Below are 17,104 nucleotides of genomic sequence, written 5' to 3' on the forward strand. Positions count from 1 at the left end.
GTGACTCCTGCAGTTCCTGGTGGGGCATATTCAGAGGATGTACGTTAGGCCATGGTGCAGCTGCTCCTGACATTCTTTCTGTTAGAAATCTAATTTTTGTCTTAATTTTGGGAAACTTCAGAAGTTCCAGCTGTCGGCTTTCTTCACCCAAAATAGCCTCTGTGTGCTTGGGATTTTTCATCTTGAAAAGTTAGGAAAGAAAATAATCATCCACGCCATCTTGCTACATGAAACAGACCATAGGCCTTCCTGGCCTGATTCCTGCCTCTGGTGCAGCAGCTGTGCTTCAGTCATGGGAGATCTAGAAAAATATACAACCCAAGAGTAAAATTCTCACAGACTGCACTTGCACAGCCTTGTCTACCAGAGGGCCACTCAGACCAACAAAAAGCCTCTTTACCTTGCCTTGGGTAAGGCAGGTTGGTTGACTTGCTCAACTCCCTTGCTAGACAGGTTATTGGGTTTGCGTTGGTTTGGGGCTTTTTCCACCCTTAACTGGTTTTATTGCTGGGCTTGTTTCAACTTTTCTTTTCTTGAGCTCTGCACAGCACTAGAGTAGCAATAAGTATCAGCCTCCTTTCAGCATCAGTGTCCTTTATAGGACTGCGGCTTCCCAGAGTTAAAGCACAGCTTACTGTCCTCACTGCTTAGCTCAGTCTGCTCTATAGCACTACACATGCTAGCAATGTCATTTAAAAAAAAGCATAATGGTTTCTTGAATTTATGAAGTACAAAGTATGTCCTTTGTCTAGGATTTTAAGAGTTATTTTCAACACTGGTAGCAAAGCCAAAGTTTTCCTTGTAGTTTTAAGTTTACATACCACCTAGAATGAGGTGCAGCCTGAACTATAAACCAGACCTGTGCCAAACGTGCCATATAGAAAGTATGCTCTTCAGTCAAGGAAGTGAGGAATGTTTTTTTCCCATTTAAATTTTGTTTTACTAATTATCAAAGTCACAAACAAGGAACAAGTGGTGGTTAAACTTTCAGGAACTATTCAGTTTAGCTTCCAGAGTTCAGTCACTGCTTGTCCTCTCACTTCAATACTGAAAATTCCATGTAGTTTGCCTGTCTCTGTATCCTTAAGTGCAGTCTAAGTAGCTCAGGTGGATTTACACAAACTTTGTAATAGATCAGTATCTTTTGCCAAACCCCTTCCCACAGCACTTGAGTATATTTTCCAGATGAGACACTCAAAGAGGGTTAATGCATATGACTACCTCAGTAGGTTGTGGGGGTTTTTTTTAATCTTCTGAAGTTATAAAGCTTGCTATATGTTACCACACAAAATTTGCAATAACTACCTGTTCAGCATTCAAGCTGTTGTATTCCCAGTGCTTGCTCTGCCTCACAGAAACCTTGCCAAAATATAAAAACATGGCTTAATTCAATGCGCTTTCAAAGCAATTGCTAAAATTTGGTTACAAGGTGGCTAATGGCCACTGCAGCTTTGAAAGAGGAGGAATACATGCCCACTTGCACTTTTTCAGACCGCATATAAGTTAATGCCTGTGCATAGCTGGATTTGGAAATCCACTAAGTAAACTACTCCTGTAGTTCAGTCTACTGGTAGCAGAAGAACTGCCAAAACCACAGAAGCTGGGTTAAAATCTTTACTCATGCATGGTGCTCTCTAAATAGCAGGAGGCAAAAGGCAAGTTTAATTGCTTTGGATTAAGATACTTCAGTTTTCACACAGGATTTCCCCATCACCATGGCATTGCTAGCTTTAGAGACTATTAGAGAGTTTTGGTTTTTTCCCCTCAAAGTAGAGAATATCGTAGTATTCTCTCCAAACTAAGAAAAACCCCACAACAAATTCTTCTCCAGTTTTTCCAGAAGTTGCATTAATGCAGAAAAGCAGGTTCAAAAGAAGTATCTGGGGTCTCAGCTACTGACCACTTTGATAGCAGAAATTATCACTATGCAGTCAAGAGTTGATGGGGTTTAGTTTGAAAAGGTATTCAACACACATATGTGAAATTTTAAGACTGAAATGCAGGACAAGGGCAATTTTCCTCTCCTGGCAAGAGTGATTTGATAAAAGGCCAAGACCCCCTTACACATTGTTACTTACATGGATTTGACTCCAGTAGGACTCCTGTATCAAAAAGCAGGCAGTAAGAATTCAACTCCATTTTCCAGTCAAGCTGACAAGAGTAGTTCCCCGCAGTAGGAATGGGTAAGCAGTAGTGGTTCATGAGCCACAGAGTCGACGGAGACCTGGCCAATCCAAGGAACGTGGCTGCTTTCTGTTCAGTTTTTAAGAGAGAGGGAAACGGCAGCCAAAAAAATCTCATGACCATTGCATAACCAGTTCAAGCCATTAAGTATTTTGACACTGAGGAGTACAGTCAGAAGAATATACTTCATAATAAGAAAACACAAGGGTTCCAACTAGCCAAACACCCTGAGGTGGTTCCCACTTGTGCCCAGGACTTCCGAGCGCACAAGGACTGTTTTGGTCACCAGCACATTCCTGGGATTGTTGGTGCGTTTGGGAAAGTGTCAAGTACAACTGACAAAGCAGAACAGAGTGGTGCCATTTAACGCGTTCGAAGAAATACTAGTCAGATAGAGTCCTTGCCTACACACAGGAAGGACTTTGAAAAGTTCCACATTGCCAGGGTTTTTGGAGCACCACAATGATATTTCTTCGTTTACTGCTGCATTATCGTGCCTACACGTACCGTAGGATAATATGGAGGCAGAAGGACCAACGCATGCCAGCCACAGGCTCACACCAAGTTCTTTTGCTATGAGAACAACCGCAGCAAGTATGTCAAAGTTCAGAAGCAATGTTAACATACTGGAAGTGGAAACAGTGAGACAGACACTCACCTAGCAAATTCATTCCTTAAAGAGCAAGACAAGCTGAAGATTAAAACTGGAACATCAGAGGAACAAAACAAAACAAAAAATTAAATCCACAAGCCAAAGGTGAACAAGAAATAAAAGCAGAGGCAGGACACACATAAGTAGTAGTAATGACAGCCAGGAGCTACTCTGACACAAAGTAAGAACTGACTGAATAAAATCACATCACTTGTGTGCTGCAGAGCGTCGAGACATTTTTGTCACCCGATTTCTGAATTAATTTGGGCTGAGGCAGGCAAACTTAAGACCTCTAAAGTCCTTTCTTTCCCCGCTTACTAATTTTAACTAGTTTACCATATAACTGTCTTCCAGGTGTCCTGCCAACAGGATCATTACACAGACATTTATTACATAGACATAAAAACTTAGTAAGAAAGGCATTTAGAAAGATCAGAGAGAAACTTTTTAAAGTATTTTATTCTTTTAAATACAGACACAATATTTTTCCAAGGTCACTTGAGAGTAAGTGGTATACAGGCAATTAAAACGGAAGTGCCCATACAGTTGTTTCAGGTTAAATGTGCACAGTTTATTCTATAACACAAAAACGCTTTTAGAGTTTTTTCTTGCTCCAGAATGATTTGGCAGCTTCAAAAAATAACACACATTTCCATTCTCAAAATCAAGTAATTGAACAACAAAACCCAACACTGAAATGCAATCCACCCCAACCACCAAACAACAAGCTTATCTCAGTAAGGACCTCTTAGCAGATCGGGCTGTAACAGTAGTAGAGCTGTCTTTATCATGACCCTCAAAGTACTGCTGCTCTATTCGCCGACAAAAGGCTGTGAGATTACTGTAGTTTTTCACTTTTTCAGAGAGTTCATCAGTGGTTAGTTGAGTAGTAAGGATTGTGAACAGATGTCCAAATACCAGAGCATCTAATTCAGTTGGTCTGTAAAAACAAACAGAAAAAAGAACAGGTATTTTGGAAGGCCAGTCCTGATCAAGAAAAAACCTGCTGTTCTGAGTAACTTCTAGATAGCCAAGCAATCTAAGAATTGGGAATAAATCAGGCAACACTGAACTTACCAAATGCAGGAAAACTGTACAGTGTATAAGCATACTGCTAGTTCTCAATATGGCATCTATCTTTGCTTTTGGTAGCTTGGAAATATGGAAGTAACACTTCTTAGATCGGTCAGAGTTACTGATCCAATATCAGAGTTACTAATCCATGCTCCACCTTTCAGTTCTGTTACAAGGGCAAATGCTTATCAGGTCTTTTGGGGGTTTTCCTTTTTCCTCTGCAGATGTATATAAAAAAAACCCAAAACCCAGCTATTATCTCACAAAGAAAAAAAAAAAAAAGAAAGAGAGGAGAGGGGGGAAAAAAAAGCATAAAACCCCTATTCCCTTTTTGTGCTTTTCAATAGTCAGGAACTACTCAACCAACAAGAAAAGGACCTCTGGGGTGACAGCAGCTGGAAACACCTCTTTTTTGAAAGGGGACTACACAGAAGAAAACAGGTATTTTTGGAAACAGTGGTCTATTGAATGTTTTCAGTCCTACCTTATTTTAGGTATAAGCCTTCTGAATTGTCATCTTGGACCTTATATATAAGTAGCCCATGTGCAAATAATTTTTTTTCAAATATATTAGTAAATTAAGAGGGCTTCTTTACTAGTGTTCAAGGTAAGCAGCATGTAGGTTTTCCAACTGATATTTTTTGTCTTTCTATTTGTCGATCACTAAGAAGTCTCCAGTGGAGACACGGACAACAAACTTAAATCTGTCAGCAACAGACTGCTTTTTTTATTTATCTCCTACAGACTCCCAGAAATCACACACTGAAAGATACTGGACGAAGGATGCATTGTTTCTTAGTAATATTTCAGACAGCTAAAAAGCTTAAAGGTTGAAACTATACCAAGAAAGCCTGGTTAACAAACAACAAAAAAACCCCGAGCTACAATTCTTTACAAATACAGAAAGAAAATTTAGGAGTTACTACGTTTAAGAATGATTTGAGAAGATGCAATTCAAACTCTTCTCCTATAATGTGTGTTTCTATATCCACTCAATTTACACTACCCACCCAGTCTCAAGTTGGAAAAAATTAGGAGGCAAAGACACACGCAGAAAAGTAACCAAGACCATATGCTGCCTTTTGAAGACATCTCCCCGTCCAAATGTAGTTAACTGAAGTCCAGACCTGAGCATTTCTTGCCTGGTCTATGCAAAGGCAAGAAGAGGGAGCTAATGTGATGTTATTTAAATCCATAATATTTCAAAAATATTGAATTATTGCAGAGAAAAAAAACAACAGAAAAAAAAACATGTTTTGCAATTGGAAGAAACTGGTGAAAGCAGAGGACATCCCATGAAGGCTAGGTTTTTCCTTTTTTCTCTCCTGGGAATGTGAATCTTAGTTTTCACTTTGCAACTGATCCTTTGTTGATATAAGGCTAGCTTCTCCTTACGACTCACCAGCACCCTCACGCTAATTCAGTTCACTCAGAACTGCCCCTGGTGTTAAGAAGGGCAAGACAAGCTGTCCCGGGCAGGATGGCATGATGTACATTCACTCCCCTGTACCTGGTAGAGAATGTTACCCAAGTTATACAAGTAAAGCTTTAAATGTACCATTTTTAATAAGAAATTAACTGTATAAAGGCGTACATTTGTATCCAGATTAAGTTGCGTAAGGCTCTGTAGAGAGGACAAGCAGGAGTAAAACTAAATCATAACTAGAAAAAAAACAACATAAATCTACAAAAACTTTCCTTTTAAAACCTTTAATTACTTATTTCTGAAATTTAATGTTTATATTCTTATCACACATTTGTATTTCTGCAACTAATCACGTACCATTAAAATGAAACAGGAGTTTTCCATATATATCTATATCTCTGGATATATATCTATAAATATCTCTCTGTATCTCTGGATAAACATATATATAGATATAGATATATATCTATATCTCACATTCCTGGATGTAGTGTTTCAGTAAAGAGTAACTTACTGCTTATTGAAGAAATATGGTTGTGTTCCTAATCTCTGGGAGAGAGCCTGACAACACTGATCTACGTCTTCAAGCACCTATCAAAACACACAAGAGAAAAGATCTGTATTGTCAGGAAATACCAACATTCCCAAAAATAACCTCCTTACTGTATTTGTACTGACGGTGGGAACAAGGAACATACAATGTTGGAACATCAAAAGCTATTAAAGTCAGTCAAACCTACACAGTAGGCAGGTAGCTAAGTGTTACTTAATCTAACATTTGATGTATGGCAATTCTGATTAAGTGCTTCCCGTAACATTTATAACTTAGCTTAATGAAAAGTACTAACTTATACCTCAAAACTGCTTTGTGGGGTTTTTTTGGGGGGTTGGTTTTTGTTTTGGTTTGATTTTTTTTTTTTAGACAAGGGAAGCCACAATCCTGCAAAGTGTGCCCATTAATGCCATACAGGAAGTGGGGGCTGTAACTTACAACCCATTTTCAGGGCCATGGCCTAAACTAACATCACCAGAGATGTACACTCATGGTAAAACATCCTTCCTCCCACCCCATCGGGCTGCACATAATTTAAGATTTATTACTGCTGAAGGCAAATACCTGACTCCCGATAATGTTTTAAGTACAGAATATGTTTTTTACTACATCTGTTTCAAGAAAGTGTTACTCTCCAAACCATTAAAAAAAAAAAAAAAAGAAAAAATAAAACAGGGTAAAGAAATAAGCTTCACTTTTCATACTGACCTGTTCGAGCGTCTTTCCAGCCCATCCAATGGCTTTCATCTTTCGCCTTACCTCCCACTGCTTCTGATAGGACAAAATGCGGTTAAGAGGCCACGGGTAAGGGGAGCCATACCTCGGGTGAGTAATCTTTGTTTAGAAACAGAAAGGTACTGTGTTATCATATAAGAAGATACAGATACCTCTATGCACAAAACAGCTAATATTCAAATATTTCTATCAGAAAGGGAGCTGTAAAAGAGAAACGGAGTTGTGTGATATGCTGTAATTACTTGCGCAGAATTTACAGTTTGCAGCATAACGATTTAAAACTATTACTTCAGAAGCATATACAAAACCCATACCTATTCTGCAGTCAGCTACCTCCAGTAATGACACAACTTCCCTAAAACGTATATGCAAGCAAAATTAAAGTGAAAAGACTGTATCATTAATGGTATAAACCTCGATGTTTCATTTATGAGTAGGGACTTGCAATTGTGAGCAGAAGTGTTTTCTCATTAAATTTTAATTAAGATAAATGCTGCAGAACCACTCACCTCCTCTACTGTAACATCATCACACCACTGGAGATAGAGCTAGGAACAGAAAGAACAGTTACTAAAACTTTCTATTAAAGGACAATACAGAGACAGTAATTTCTCACTAGTAGAATTTTCTTTTCTACATTAGATTAAGTTGCCATTTCATTCCTTCTGTTAGACCTCTGAATGTAGAAAAGAAATTAAAAGCAGAAGGCAAAAGGCCAGTCACTAGTCCTTACTTCCCCAGCACCAGGACCAAGCTGAGACCAAAGGCCCACTCCCGTTGCCCACGCTGCCCACAACTCAGCGCACAGGTTACCTGCCCTCAGCTCCTCAGCCACCTGCAGCTTGCCAACATTTCCAACACTGTTCCCACTCTGAGACTGCGTCACATTAACTGGCCACGGATGCAAACTGCAGGGGATCCCAGCCTCCCGCTAGGCACGTGAGCACGCACACAGTGGAAGGTGATAGCAGGGTACCTGGCCAGCTGTGGGTTGGGGTAGGATCCCAGGAACCACTGGCATTTTCCAGCCGGTTACTTCTACAGCTACATGACACACTTCAGTTAGGTGAGGGGAATCATACACATGGCTTGTATCTACAAGAACATTTCAGCAAGCAATCCACAGGGTACAGAGAATTTATTCCTGCCTCCTTTCACCTCAAAAGTGGATGACCTAATCTAAGAACAAGCAGTACTTCCAATATAGGGAAAAATCCTAAAGCTTTCTTGCCTATTGTCCCTTATATGTGTGTGGAGTTACTATGGTTTGCTGTACCTCTGCTGTCAAGAGCATATTATTGACTAGTTCCATGTAGGCTTTCATCTCAGCTTTTTGGACTTCATCCAACCCATCACTGAGAGAATGGCCCTAATGGGAAAAAAAAAAACACAAAACAAAACAAACCACAAAAACACAACACACACATGTAAGAAAGGATATTGGAATATTCAGCAATGCCTGGCCCAAGGACCTCTGAAGTCAATGAGCTTTGGCTCAGATCCTGATCTCTCACATAGTTCAATACAAAATTACATATGCAATTTTTACATACAGTATTCTTCAGAATTAAAAATAAATCATTGTAATGTAACACAGCTCATCTACAAGAAATGTAGACTACGATCAGTTATAGATGAACACAGTTTGAGCACACTGCCTCCTGGTTAGTGTATTTCTGTGGCAAGAAGTAAACACAAATTTACATCTGTGATACAGCTTTATCAACTGCTTAGTGAAAAGACAGTATTTTTAAAAATATAGGGGAGAGCTGGGTGCAGGAGGGGGAAGCAAAGCAAATTTTAACAATATCTGACACTTCAGGATTCAAACCAGTCAGTTCCAGGTTTAAGAGCTCTGAGACCCAGAGACAGGGCACGTACAAAAACAGTCTCAGAAACTGGCACCAGTATGCAGCTATCCTGCATGGAATCTACTTCCAGAGTTTTAGTAAACGACCAAGAAAAACGTGCTATTCACTAAATGATGAAACAATGTACTATTACCTTGGCTTTTACAAACTGGACTATGGGCCCAAGTTCAGATACTACTTGATTTCCCACGTGAATAAAGGGTACTTTGCCTGTAAAATGAGAAATGTATTTTAGTAAGAGCTTTTTATACCTGTAAAACATAATTTACAATTTTCAAAGCAATTAAATACTGCAGGTACCTCACTGGGTTTTTTTTTCAAATGAGCACAGGTGAAGCTCTAACATACATACCGCACTCAGAGAATGTTTGTAATAACAAACATCTTCCTCCTCCTGAACCTCTTCTACATGCAATCCTGGCAACTGTGTATTTCAAAGTTATTGAGTGAGATCTATTGACTTGTATTTTTAATAATGGATTTTGCTTTGCTGGAAAGACTTAATTCGATGTTTCTCTGAAGTACACCTGGCAAATCCCAAGGAAGCAGACAGCCCTTGGCTAGTTTTACAACACAAAGTGTTCCCACCCTCCCTTCTAACCCACTGGTGGGGAAAGGGCTGCTGAAAGGAAAAGATGACGGGAGGCGCGGCTGTGCCCAGGAAAGCAAGCAAAGGGAAGTGCAAACGCACACTCAGCAAGGCAGGGTCTTGACTCTCCCTCCTGTGGTCCTTCAGATTTCGAACAACTGGGCCAGCCAGCTCCTCTTGGCTGCCCCAGTCTTCACTCTCCAGTTGTGTGCTGGCATTTTCAAGCCCCCATGGTCCCAGGGTCAGGAAGAGGTTCTCAGTATGAGACACACAGCCTCACGATCTGGGGGGCTGGGAGGGGGAAGGAGCTTCATCATCATCATGGAAGCAAAATGGGGTTAAACCTTAACGCTAGTAAGGCTCAACATTCAGTCTATGATGCTGAGCCCTGAGGTCCAGCATGAGGTAGGCCTAAAAACAGCCAGTCCTCAAAAGCAGACTGGGAAATGACTGTGTCACTGGTGGAACTTGTCAGGGTGTGAAGGGCTCCCAAGTCTGTAAGCACCACCTTCTCTTCTTGGTTACTTTTCTTATGTGCAGAACTGAGCCAAAGCTTTAACACAGGCAGAGATACAAGAGAAAGCCCTGTTATACAGAGCAAGCCATGAAGCATGACAGAAGATGCCTTACGCCCCTTTTGCCAGCTCTAAACCTGTGAAGCTGAAGGTTCCTGCTCCAATCCACCCTAACCAGATTGCTTGTCCTGCAAACCTTCATCCAAGTGCAATTGACAAACATCAACCTCATATTTAAGACTAAATCTTGTAGGATTATTTACATGATTGAAATAATCCATAAAATGGAGATAAATGCTGGATGTTTTGTATTACTGAAAATGTCTTCAACCCCAAAGGCAGTAAACAAGCCTGCTCAGTGCAGTGGGGCACAGCACCCTTTTACCTTCCCACCTCTCGCTGTGGGCAAACTCTGTTCTCAATAGACAGTCCAAAGAACAAGATCAGTACCTGCCTGACTCCAAATATGTTATTAGCAATACATTCACTCTTTTCACTAAAACACAAAAAACCTACTGTTTGGCCTAGCTCAAACACTGTTCATGCTAACAGCAGATTCAGTCATGGGTTTTATCATGAGATTCACTTCTCACTGGTTCAATCAGCCTAAGGGTAACAAATGAAGTGCATCGCACCAACAAAGGCTTCATCTGCATCCACAGGCTGCATGTAGTGGAAGGCAACACAGACCTCTCTGTGCTGCAGAATTCAGTGGTTTCAGTCAGACTGTACTTCACACACTAAGACAATCCTTTGGTATCATACTTTTGAATCCCTCAGAATGGGTTTTGTCATTACGATGACTATGAGATAAATAGCCTTTCCCCCAAAACAATGAGATGCAGATCCTTGCTGCTGCTGCGAGACAGAGGATGGTGGGGAGGGAGAAGGGAACAAATGAAAACCTTGTCTGAATTATCGTTAAAGAACCAAGATAAAGAAAGGAAATGGGGCAAGTGAATAAAAATTATAAGGACTCCAGGAGTAAGGGCAAAAAGAATACATGTTTTTCTACCTACATTTAAAATTGAAGCAGTATCATTTTCTTTCTTGTGCTCCTTGTTTTCAGAGGAAGAAGGAAGTGTTCAGACCCAAATTACAACATCAGATGCCAGCAAGTGTGGACATGGGGTGTGAGTGACAGAGAAGCGCAAGCATGCAACTGTCACCAGGCCTACTCCTGCGCATGCAAGATATTCCTCTATACACGCAAGATGCTCCTTTCTGCATGGATTCAGCATTTCAAAGCTACCTTTATTTACTAACGAATAATTTATATACCTCCATATTTTGCTGTTTTTCACTGCTGCCAAGCAACTGCCTTTTTAAAAATAGCATAATTCCATTGCTTTGACCAAAGTACCAGTAGCAGCAGCAGCACCCATAGAGCTGGCAGACACATACTGACAGGCACTTCCATGTGTCAGTCATCAGCGACAGCCAGGTAATGGGTAAATAAGTAGCTCCTCACACAACAAAAATCTGGGACACAGTGCGAGGATTGCCAGGCTTTTGCATCCTCTGTTCAGCAATTCTCTCCAATTTTTAGGCAACCTTCTGAAGCTGGCCTCTGGACGTTTTTAGGCAACCAGCCATCTCCAGCAAAAGGTAGCCTCTGTACCCTTCTAATACTTAATTAATTGTTGGTGGGTTTGGATATTTTTCCAGACAGTCTCATAGATCAGAGGAAGATCACCTGTCACCATTAACAGTGACAATGCACCTTTCCGTCATCTCCACTATCAACATCCTGGCGGCAATCACCTCCCAGACAGGGTAAAAAAAAGATAATCTTTGTTCACTGTTGTCTCACCCCAGCAATGGGAAAATATAACAGCATTCACCGGAATATTCCCTGGATGCAGAATAAAGCCAGTTTTGGAAACTTATGTCTTTCTGCTTCAGGACGCAACCACTCTCAGGCATTCGAGAGAAGGTTTCCACCAGGCGTTTGAACTGTCTGAACACTTTATATAGGTACTGCATTCACAGGCACAGTAACACATTGTGCCAACATTACTTCGCATTTGACTCTTTTAATCATTTGCAGAGGAGAAACTGCACGGGAAAGGAGGGGGGAAGGCAACCCACACAGGGTAGCACTGACCGACTGTTATCAGCAAGACAAGGAGTAGTTGCCATGGTATCAAAATGGAGGTATAACGTAGTAATCTAAATGAAGGCCACACTTACCAGATGGGGACATGTACTCAGCATTTGCCCTGCAAACCACCCGGATTGGCAGATTGCACATTTGCAAAAAGGCCTGGAAACGAAGAGTCACATTTAAAAAGCATTAATACGCCAGTGACAAAAAAAATGTGTTCTTCTCAATACATTTGACTATGTTTTAGCTAGTTCCTGACACATGCTTATGCTTCTTGCATACTGCTTTTAGGAAGAAAGAAGGGTAGGTAAAAGAAAAATAAGGGGTTTTTAACTTCCTTAGGACAACTGTTTATCATCCAGTCATTGACTAGAATTCTTCTAATGAAGTTTCATCTATTTTTACTGTTTTTTCAAGACAATCAAAGAAGCAGTATCTGACAGACACAATTAGTGCTGTGGCTGTACAAAATTAAGTGACATTTTGCCCCTCCTGAAAATCATAGTACTTACTTCTGGTTAAAGCTGGCTAACCAGGTTCACGTTGTGCAACATGGTAAACACATATAGCACCTTCCTACATTATATTTACAATAGCTGCCAGAAGTTTTGCTCTACGATACTGTCAGAACACAAGCCTGCTTTGAGAGGAAGTATTTATTATCTTTAATTTATATGAATCATGGCAAGTGTAAGTGATGGATTTACTGTTTCTTGCTATCTGTAACCTTAGATTCAAAGCATTCTCAGCAGGATACTGATTTTTGTCAGCATCTGCCATCACCACAAAATCCTTAGTGTTTCTGTTGAAATACCAAAATACCATGAAAAATACTTGCAATTTGGACAGAACGTGGCAAATAAGGAACCTCTTAACCTCTAGAGTCTCTCACAACTCAGCTAAGTCCTATCATTCATTTCATCTTTGCAATTAGACGGGTCACAACTCCAGATTCCAAAATTATTCCTATTTATCCACAGTGGCTTGAGGTGAAAAAAGCCTACATCAAGGCTACCACCATGAAGGAAAATGCTGCTGTAACACGGCACTTTCTATACAAGCCTCCTCTTAGCTCCTCAGATTGCAGGATCTGGCAGTAAACTGCGCTCTCATAGCTTTAGATGCTCCAACCCTAATCATAGACATAAAAGTAACCTAAACCTTAACCTTGAGATTGCTCACCTCTGTTCTAAATGAGACCATAAGGCATGAACTAACACCGGCATCAGCCCTGTTCCTAACTTTGTGGCTTCTGTAATATCCATCAGGCAAACAAAAATAACCCAAACAGCCCCTCTCCTCTCTCCTGTGCTCTTCAACTCCTTTATTCCCAATCCCTAACTCAATCCAGGGGAAAAAAAAGCAAAAAGCTTTGGTCCTCTTCCAACCAAATCCAAGAACTGCACAGTCCATTACGACATCTGGCTCTTGCAAGTTTAGATGACCTAACTCAAATCCAAATCACAATTTAAAGCAAGGAACTATGGTCACAAGCTGCTATACAAGACACTGATTATGGCTGAAAAGAGCCTGCCTCAGAACTGTGGAGGCCCTGGAAAATCCACCAGAAACCCGGATTTCTACATCTTTTGATTTCCTCAGCCTGACTCTAACTTAAAGCACTGCTTGGGAGCCAATTACTATACACACACATGCAGACACAGCGACAGACATATAAAGAAAGGGTACTAGTCATGGTCAACGTAAGCCAAATACTGCAGGCCCTAAACTATTTAGCAATAAATTGGTCTTTAGAACAACTAGACCCCAACTAGAACTTCTATTACTGCTTAAGGGTGCAACTATCACCCAAAGAAAATACAAGGCTCTGGCCACATTTGACACCACCCCACTTTCTAAGTCTGTGCACCCACCAGAGTCCACCAAAAATTGAGGCTCTTCCTGTCTTAACATCCCAAATTCCATGCAAACAGTAAGAATACCCAAAGGACTAATTCTTAAACAGGAATTTAATGCATAGGTCTGTCTTGATCCTAGATCTCTTCCTTCACCTGCTGGCTCTGCAGTACCTAGCAATGTCCAGGCTGTTCCAGCTACTGTTATATACATCGTGTCTTCTGCCCAAACTGGGGCTTCATATGCAACTTCTTTGGAAACAGTTAAGAGACAAGAATGCAGAGACTTTAGCTTAGATTAAACATGTGCTCCTATGCCATTGCTGGACATGATCTAACCCACCAAAAACATACACTCTAACTCCACTGGTACACAGACTTCGTTTTTCTGAAAGCTCTACCAGTAGCTAACAACATCATCTCAACCGTACTGTGCTGCAGCAGAACTGATGGCATCAAACAACAGTTCCAATGAATTTCATCCCTGGGTGGGAGGAGTGGAGTGAACTTCTACCATACTACTTAATCCTTATCTGCTGAACTTCATCCCAAAAATACATGAAGTTTCGTTTGGTCTAGGCTTATCAAATTAATTTCTTTCACAGTAAGGCACTAAATTAACTCTGCAATTCTACATTAAGATAGATACGAATTTTGTAACTGCATGTACTATTCTCACTGCAAGTTCAGAAGAAAAAAAAGTCTCAACTACACTGGAGTTAGGGCAACACATGAATAACTGAAAAGCTTGCAAGTGCAGAGACACATTTAAGCAAAAGGAGGTGAATCAGAGAAGTATTTTTGTTCTCAAAAATGAGACATGCTGGCACAGAACACTGAAGTTACATGAGCTGCTTCAGCAAATTACTGCCTACTGTACATCGTATCATACATTGGCTCCTACACAGTACAAGGTTTCTACCAAAACCAGTTTGTGACTATGAAAAACAGTCCTCAGTATAGAGGCTAAACTATAAATAAAATATTTTCAGTGTAAAGAGTTCAGCCAAGTTTCCATCAAAAATCTGAATCTGACCTTTCTCTCTCTCCTTCCCCTCAATAAACATCCACAGACCAAGGAATATCAACTTTTATTACATTTGGCAGGGAAATTCTACCTCAGTCTCCGGCTTAGTGCAAAGGGGATTGAGAATACGTTGCCATTTTGGCATCTCAGAAATGCAAACACGCTGGGTCCACGTGCCTTTTTTGCACTTCATAAAGAAAAGAGGAGAGAGGAGGTTGAACTAGAATTGAGCTCTAATGTGAGAATATATATTAACTAAATAAAAATGTTCGCCACTCTGCGTAATAAAGCGCAGATTCCTGTAAGCTTACAAATAAGTCAGTATACCCTCAGTGAGGTTAAAATTTTTTTTAAAATTTCAGAAAGCACCCTAAAGTAAACACCAAACCAAAAACCTGAGACAACTTCCTTGGAATAGTCATCTTCAGTTCTGATTAACATTTCATAGATAACAGACCAGGACTGAGCTTGAGAAACTGAAGAGTGATTCAAGATTAAAATTGGGCAAATCCATCCAGTTCTGCATTCACCCCAGGAGTCCTCCTGTGAGGTTCAGAAACACTGACCACGAGAGCTGACTCTCCAGCAGCCTTATAAGGCCTGTTCCCACAAATCCCTTCAGTATCCACATGCCAACAACTATTCCACTTTCAGTCTTTGTCTCTATTTAGGATCAGCTTTAAGATGAGTAATGAAATAGTAATGAAACACAAAAACAGGAGAAAACAGAACAGTGAAAGAGTTGAAGACAAAATCATTTAATGCCACACAATAAACCCAACAATTAAAAAAAACCAAACAAAAAACAACCACACTGCTATTACATCTTTAACAAGATAGAAGCCCACAGCATTCAAAGACCAGCACGTTGAGCTGTAAGTTGTATCCAAAGCATAACCTATTCAATTTTAAGTGCTCCTTAAATATTGTTCTGCAGGAAAATGAAGGAAAGTTCCACAATATGAGAGAAGTTTAATCTTTATTGGATCTACACTGCTAAACTAACCATTGCCTAGGGAAGTAAGACAGTATCCATTTCTTGATTCAGCTTCAACTATTAGTTCACTGGATAGTCTTCAAGTTGACTAAGAAAATACATGTTAACTGATAAAAGGAGACAGTACTATCCCAAACTATGAGTGCTCAGCCTAAGAAATAAGCCTTACAATTTGCATTGCTATGAGAGTATTTACATTCTTTCATTGATCCAGCTGATAGGCTTTGGAAATTACCAGTATTAACACCACAGGTGGTTTTGACTTTTGGAGCACAGTGAATGCATTTCTTATTTATGGAAATTATAGTTTCTTTTGGAAAAAGAGATGGACAAGGATTGTGACCAATACATTCTTATAAATATCCACTGCGAGAAAACCTCATTTTTTTTTCTGATGCATTGAACTAGATAAATTGGATTTTAGACAGTAACTGATCTTAGACAGTAAGTGGCATGAACCATTACCAAAATAGCTGAAATTGGCACAGATCAAAGAAATCCTACAAAGAAAATACAGGACAAAGCAGCAATTTTTGTGAGTCTTTAGGTCATTTAACGCTTTAGCCCAGTGATCAAGGGAGGATTTGTTTCCTTTTTGACCACTCATGTAGAATGTCAAGAACCAGCACATTTGGTGTGCAGATGGTATCAGACTGCCATGGCTTCCAACTCTGACAAATGATGCAGTGGAACACTGATTATTCCAGCTCTGAGCATCTCATTTCCCTTTCGGTACCTCACATATATAATTTGAGCAGGCAAGTAAACCCTTGCTTTTCTTGTGAGGGAAACCATCAGCAAGTGGGAGTCAGCTCAGCTCTTCTGAGTGGTTTTGGAGTGAAGGGCAAGAGGTTGAAGGCTGAAACCACCCCAGTGCAGTTCTGCTGCAATTTATGAAGATATCAACACCCCTTCAAAGACACAGCATCAAAAGCTGAGCAATCTGAAAGATCAAGGGCCCAGGCTTATTCTAGTACATCAGAGATTATTGTTAACATCATAAATTTGGCTGATCGACTTAGAAAGGGACTGAAAGGGGCCAACTGAATTCCAAGTGACACATAAGTTAGTTAATCAAGCCCTCGTGAAAATTCACCTAAACATGGTAACCAAGACAGTAACAGTGAAACTAGAAACAAGACACTTAACGAAGCACAGCCTGTCATACCTTGCAAGGGTGCTTGTATTTCAAAGAACAACATTAAATTTCCCACTCTTTTCTCCTCTGGAAAAAAAAGTACTAGCACAGAATGAACAGGGTGACTATCGTAGGTCACAACCTGGATCTCCTCCAGCACCTAGGATTCTCATGCAATAATATTACAGCAGTTGCAGTTCTTTAGAATAGGGCGAAAAAAATTAGCTCTCATGTCTGTAGTAAAACCGATACACATTACTTCATCTAAAGTTTTCTGGTCCAAAGTAACTGTAAAGACGTTCACTGAAAATGTTTATTGATATTTTGAAAAAAACTCTTCCAAACAAATTCTAAGCAGGCAAAGGAGAACTGAATTCCTG

The 17,104-nt window shown here is 40.2% G+C and overlaps 1 protein-coding gene across 1 annotated transcript in view; it reads right to left on the reverse strand.

Annotated features, from left to right (window-relative positions):
- Positions 1-3,268: 3,268 nt before the first annotated feature.
- MTX2 (metaxin 2) overlaps positions 3,269-17,104 on the reverse strand; it is a 21,758-nt gene continuing 7,922 nt past the window's right edge. The window contains exons 3-9 of the mRNA XM_009710497.1: positions 11,793-11,865; positions 8,629-8,705; positions 7,901-7,993; positions 7,134-7,172; positions 6,598-6,723; positions 5,851-5,927; positions 3,269-3,776 (exon numbers count right to left, since the gene is read on the reverse strand). Coding sequence (XP_009708799.1) covers positions 3,566-3,776; positions 5,851-5,927; positions 6,598-6,723; positions 7,134-7,172; positions 7,901-7,993; positions 8,629-8,705; positions 11,793-11,853 — 684 coding nt within the window. The 5' untranslated portion in view covers positions 11,854-11,865 and the 3' untranslated portion in view covers positions 3,269-3,565. The remainder of the gene's footprint in view (positions 3,777-5,850; positions 5,928-6,597; positions 6,724-7,133; positions 7,173-7,900; positions 7,994-8,628; positions 8,706-11,792; positions 11,866-17,104) is intronic.

The sequence above is a fragment of the Cariama cristata genome, unplaced genomic scaffold (genome assembly GCF_000690535.1).
Source record: "Cariama cristata isolate BGI_N322 unplaced genomic scaffold, ASM69053v1 scaffold26211, whole genome shotgun sequence".
Taxonomy (NCBI): Eukaryota; Metazoa; Chordata; class Aves; order Cariamiformes; family Cariamidae; genus Cariama; species Cariama cristata.